The 6,051-nt window shown below is 42.6% G+C and overlaps 1 protein-coding gene across 6 annotated transcripts in view; it reads right to left on the bottom strand.

Moving 5' to 3' along the window:
* Window positions 1-6,051, bottom strand: part of LOC121282150 (complement decay-accelerating factor-like) — a 57,868-nt gene that overhangs the window by 4,696 nt on the left and 47,121 nt on the right. For all 6 annotated transcript variants that reach the window (XM_041195668.1, XM_041195667.1, XM_041195664.1 and 3 more), the window contains one exon: window positions 1,981-2,019. In XM_041195668.1, coding sequence (XP_041051602.1) covers window positions 1,981-2,019 — 39 coding nt within the window. The remainder of the gene's footprint in view (window positions 1-1,980; window positions 2,020-6,051) is intronic.

The raw sequence follows: 6,051 nt of genomic DNA, 5'->3' as shown, positions 1-6,051 counted from the left end.
TGTGCAAACAGAATCTGCCCCATTCCCACTAAGTGAGTTAGGTTAACATCAGGGTTTTAATATTAATTTCACAGTGAAATGAACATGATATGTTCTCAGTCTTTGAAAAACTGACCTAAAAAATAAGAGGTGGAATTTTACAGTTCCCGACAATGGTTTTGCCGGGGGGGGGGGGTGGCGCGGGGGTCATAAAATGCAGCATGTAGCCTGCCCATTGCCTACCTGCCCACCCTAGGGCCCATTGAGTCCCTTACGTGTGCAATTATGGCCATTTAAATATGCCATGCCTCTTCCACTGCTATTTTACACCCGGCAGGGTGTACCCACGCCAGGTGGGTAGCCCCACAGCTTTTACTGGATGAGGCAAGAAGGGGGATTCTTCATTGGCCATAAAAGGCAACCTGCACAAGGTCATTTCCCCTCTTTACCCCTCCCCTCTGCCTCTCAAACCCCAGAACATCACCCCCTCTTCCCCCACTTCCTGGTGCCTGCCAGCCAGATTCTGTCAATACCTGGTGACCTGAAGTCTGCTTCCATTATCTCCTCTTCCTCAGGGACTGCCCGTAGTCCCAGCAGTGGCCACAGTCAGACCGGGACCTGGAGCTGCTGGGACTACAGAGCCATCAGCTAATTGGCTTAGCCGGCTGCTCTCTAAGGCAGCCTTCTCTCCCTCGTGGGGGCGGAAGCCTCGCCGTTAGCCAATTAACATCCCACTGAGGTTTAAATGGCGGTGGGGCAACCAGTGTCAGCAGCGTTGTGTTGACCCGTCGACTCTTCAGGTGGCGGGTCAGGAAATCCCACCATCCAAAAAATCCTGCCCAAGGACTTCTTGTAAAATCTTTTTTTAAATAATAAGCTTACATTTATTTAACAGTCCTCACACATTAGAGATATTAAAATAGTTCACATCAAGCAGGAAACAAACAGTGAACACTGAGTAAGAGAGGAAAAGGGAAAGCTGAGATTGGTCTAGTGGAGGCTCAAAGATATTTTGAAAGAGGGTTTTCAGCAGACTTTAAAAGTAGGAATTAGAGGGAGTTCCAAAGAGGTATACTTACTGAAAAGCAACCACCACAAATGGAGCAGGAGGAATGGAGAAGCTCAGCTTTAAGAGAAATTGGAGTGTAAGGCAGAAGAAAATGACTATAGGAGTGAGATCAGGGAGGAATTTAAAACTTGAGAATGAGAATTTTAAAGTCAACACCACCAAAGCTCAGTGAGCCAGGGGACTTGGAGAGACAGTTAGGACAGGACTGTGCAACTTTTACATTGGTGAGTATGTTGGCAGGAATTTTCTGGAAGCATTGAAACTAGTAGAGTAGGCCTGCTAAGTGATTATCAGAGCCTTGAAGTGTTGAAGATGCATCATTGTGGAGGAAGAGGTGAATGTGGACAATACTGCAAAGGTGCAAGGAAGTGATTTTCAGAATGCATTAAATGAGAAGGAGGAATCTGAGTTTAGCATCACACCACAATTTGACTCAATCTGAAGTGGCAGTCATGGAGCTTGATTTAATCCAGTTCAAAAACTCAGAGATAGTGAATGGAGCTAATGGGGATAGTTTTACTGACAATTATCTGGACAGAATTGGCTCTTGATGTCAGATAGGGAGAGAGGATTAGTAGGGAAAACAGAGATTGTGTTGTGTTGTCAGTAACAGATGTTGTTGCAAAAAGGTTGGATGTTAATGGTGAGAAGGAAAGGACCAAGAATGATCCTGGGGTACTTTGGAGGTTACCCTGCAGGCAAGGGAGAAAAAGTTCATAGGCAATCTAATACCTTAATTATGACAGATATCAGCAGAATGAACAGGGCAGGGCCATAGGGGTCACGCACGATGGTTTTTGTAAGAATGACTTAATGGGATGCAATGTCTTTAACTGTTTTTATCAAAATTATAATATACTAGATACATCATATGCAAAATTGATTACTATTTTTAAGTAATGCTTTGAGTAGTTTCCCATCATTATACTTACCAAAATATATCCCCTTTTTCCAGTACTCATTAGAGGAATCTGCAAATATCCAAGAAAAAAATACAGACTTGAGGAATTATCCTATTGAATTACTTTTTCTCCTTACAATCCAAATAGACTATTATACAATTTAAATAATGGAAAAGCTGCATTGTTCACAAATCCGTCACCTGGAAATGAGGAAAGAGAGGGCAAATTGCTAGTGAAAAATTGCACTCTTATCATGGTTATTGTTGAATACATTTAATTTTAGTGTGAAAGATTGAGAATTAGAAGTGCATATTTTGGCTATTTATTGCACTGATGTCCATGATTTCTCCACAAGAATGTAAATGCAGCTTGGAGATTTAATCATTAACCTCAACAAGATTATCTGCAGGAGTTTCTCAGGGCATTGAACAAATGTTGATGCATGGACTTTCTATGAAATGCAAAAAAAACTTTATGACAAATCTAATATCCATTTCTGGATAAAAACAAAAAACTGTGGATGCTGGAAATCCAAAACAAAAACAGAATTACCTGGAAAAACTCAGCAGGTCTGGCAGCATCGGCGGAGAAGAAGAGTTGACGTTTCGAGTCCTCATGACCCTTCGCGAGAACTAGGTGAATCCAAGAAAGGGGTGAAATATAAGCTGGTTTAAGGTGTGGGGGGGTGGGTGGGTAGGGTGGGGGGAGAGAAGTGGAGGGGGGTGGTGTGGTTGTAGGGACGAACAAGCAGTGATAGAAGCAGATCATCAAAAGATGTCACAGACAACAGAACAAAAGAACACATAGGTGTTAAAGTTGGTGATATTATCTAAACGAATGTGCTAATTAAGAATGGATGGTAGGGCCCTCAAGGTATAGCTCTAGTGGGGGTGGGGGGAACATAAAAGATTTAAAAATATTTAAAAATAATGGAAATGGGTGGGAAAAAGAAAAATCTATATAAAATTTATTGGAAAAAAAAACCTTCTTTTTGTTTTTTTTTCCCAATAAATTATATAGATTTTTCTTTTTCCCACCTATTTCCATTATTTTTAAATATTTTTAAATCTTTTATGCTCCCCCCACTAGAGCTATAAACAAAAACAGAATTACCTGGAAAAACTCAGCAAGTCTGGCAGCATTGGCGGAGAAGAAAAGAGTTGACGTTTCGAGTCCTCATGACCCTTCGACCGTCGAAGGGTCATGAGGACTCGAAACGTCAACTCTTTTCTTCTCCGCCAATGCTGCCAGACTTGCTGAGTTTTTCCAGGTAATTCTGTTTTCGTTTTGGATTTCCAGCATCCGCAGTTTTTTTGTTTTTTTCCCACTAGAGCTATACCTTGAGTGCCCTACCATCCATTCTTAATTAGCACATTCGTTTAGATAATATCACCAACTTTAGCACCTATGTGTTCTTTTGTTCTGTTGTCTGTGACATCTTTTGATGATCTGCTTTTATCACTGCTTGTTTGTCCCTACAACCACACCACCTCCTTCCACTTCTCTCCCCCCACCCAACCCACCCACCCCCCACACCTTAAACCAGCTTATATTTCACCCCTTTCTTGGATTCACCTAGTTCTGTCGAAGGGTCATGAGGACTCGAAAAATCAACTCTTTTCTTTTCCGCCGATGCTGCCAGACCTGCTGAGTTTTTCCAGGTAATTCTGTTTTTGTTATCCATTTCTGGATCCCGAGCACATGGCCACAATTTCATAAAAATGTCCTGAATATTTCTTTCAAAACTTGATCAGTGCCAAATATTAACAACTACTATTCGAAAAGGTGGAGTACAATTGCCTTAAGAAATGACTATTTCAGGGCTCCCAATTTGCACAAATGCGACACACCAACTCCAAAACTTTCAAGGACTGCGGCCAGAACCTTCTGTTCGGCAAGTGGGGGCGGGTCCCTGACGTTGGGGGCTCGCCGACGCATAAAATGATGGGCAGTCACGTTGGACATGCATCCCGATGTCACCGTGCGTCATTCAGATCCTCAGTTCGTAGGCACGCAGCAGAGTCTGCTGCTCGCCCACCGAACTGTCAAAGACCTATTAAGGCCACTTAGATTCCAATTAAGATCATTAACTGAGCTGCCCGTCCAACTTTAAGGTTGGGGGGGCAGGCAAAGAGCTCAGGTGGCCTTCACATTTATCACGAAACCTCATCGATGGGCGGGAAGAGTTTTCATGAAGGGTGTGAGGTTTCATGATGGGTGTATAATTAAAATTCATTGACATGTCCCAGCTCATGTGACACTGTCACATGAGGGGACGTCTAAAATTTATTTTTTCCTTCATTAAAAATTTAAAAAATCAAATTAATCTCCCTGAGGCAACTCTGTGCCTCAGGGAGATTTCTGCACTCTATCGTGCGCCTGCACAAAATAGCACAGGCCCCGACTTGGCCTACTCCCCCCACCCGCACAGGGATTGCTCAACGCTTCTGGGTGCGCATGACGCTAGGCGGGAGTTAATTGACTCGACCACGCAAAATGGCGGCGCCCAGCTGATCGCGGACAGCAACTGGCTGCGCGCCCGCCCACACCCGCTCCCACCCAACCCCCTCCGACGGGGAGATCACACTGCTTCATAAAAATAATTTATTTCTTAAACACATCCGTAGGTGAGGCACATCTCTGGTGAGGCCAGCATCTGTTGTCCATCCCTAATCGCCCTCAGGAGTGTAGTATCAAGCTGCTTTTTTCAACTGCTACACTCCATGGGGACAACTGAGTGACCTGTTAGACTGTTTCAAAGGGCAGTTAAATAGGCAACCACATTGCTGTGGGTCAGGACTCATATTAGAGCAGAACAGGAGAAGATGGCAGATTTCCTTCCCTAAAGGACATTTGTAAACGTGATGGTTCTTTTCCAGTGGTTTCATGGTCATTATTACTGAGATTAACCCTTTATTCCAGATTGAGGAGAGGCACTGGCATAGTGGTACTGGCACTGGACAAGTATTCCAGAAACGCAGGGTAATGCTCTGGGGCCCGGGGTTTAAGTTCCACCACAGCAGATGGTGAAGTTTTGAATTCAATAAAAATCTGGAATTAAAAAGTCTGCTGATGATCATGAAACCAATGCTGATTGTTGTAAAAACCCATCTGGTTCACTAATATCCTTTAGGGAAGGAAATCTGCTGTCCTTATCTGGTCTGGCTTACATGTGACTCCAGACCCATAGCAATGTGGTTGGCTTTAGAGAAAAAAATGCCCTCTGAACAAGAGCAATTAGGGATGGGGAATAAATGCTGGCCTAGCCAGCGACGCTCACATCCCATGAATTAAATTTACAAAAATATAAATTCAACTTAAAGCTATACGTTGTTCCTAACACTATCCTGTAACACATCACAACAGCCAGAATGAGAAAATAGGATGAGCTTGTACTGCCCAGTAAACAGCTTCAACCACCCAAAAGCCAATCAAAGGGAGCATTGGCACAAGTGAAAGCCATACAGATTGAAGAAGGATGGCAATAAAATGCAACAGAAATTTACATTTCTTAAACTGTACTTTATTTACTCTTAGTTGACAAGGATGAATAAATTGTTGTTGGATGAAGTTTGAAAAGCAATTGCCCAGAGAAGTTAGAAAAGGAGGAAAGAGAAAAAGAGAGAGACAGAGTTCCAGCTCAGAATGCTGGCAGTTATAAATGAGACACCAGGAGATGAGGCAGGGAATATATCCAGATCAGAATCCAGTGGGGAGATGTTTAAATTCAAACAAGCTCTTCCAAAATTTGAAGAAAGAGATGTTGAAGCATTCTTTATTTCATTTGAGAAGATAGCTAAACAGGTGAACTGGCCAAAAGAAAACTGGATATTGTCTATGCAAAACAAATTAACAGGTAGAGCACAGGAAACTTATGCCTCACTGTCAGAGGAGGTTTCTGAGAATTATGATGCGGTGAAAAAGGCCATTTTAAGCACATATAGATTGGTCCCTGAAGCATATAGACAAAAGTTTTGAAATTTAAGGGAACAGCCTGGGCAAATTTACATTGAATTTGAAAGGCTTAAACAAAGCAGTTTTGACAGGTAGATACGAGCATTAGAAGTTGAAACTACCTATGAAATTCTCAAAGAGATTCTC

This window comes from Carcharodon carcharias, chromosome 9 (genome assembly GCF_017639515.1).
Source record: "Carcharodon carcharias isolate sCarCar2 chromosome 9, sCarCar2.pri, whole genome shotgun sequence".
Lineage (NCBI taxonomy): Eukaryota > Metazoa > Chordata > Chondrichthyes > Lamniformes > Lamnidae > Carcharodon > Carcharodon carcharias.
This window is presented reverse-complemented; position numbering and strand designations above follow the sequence as displayed.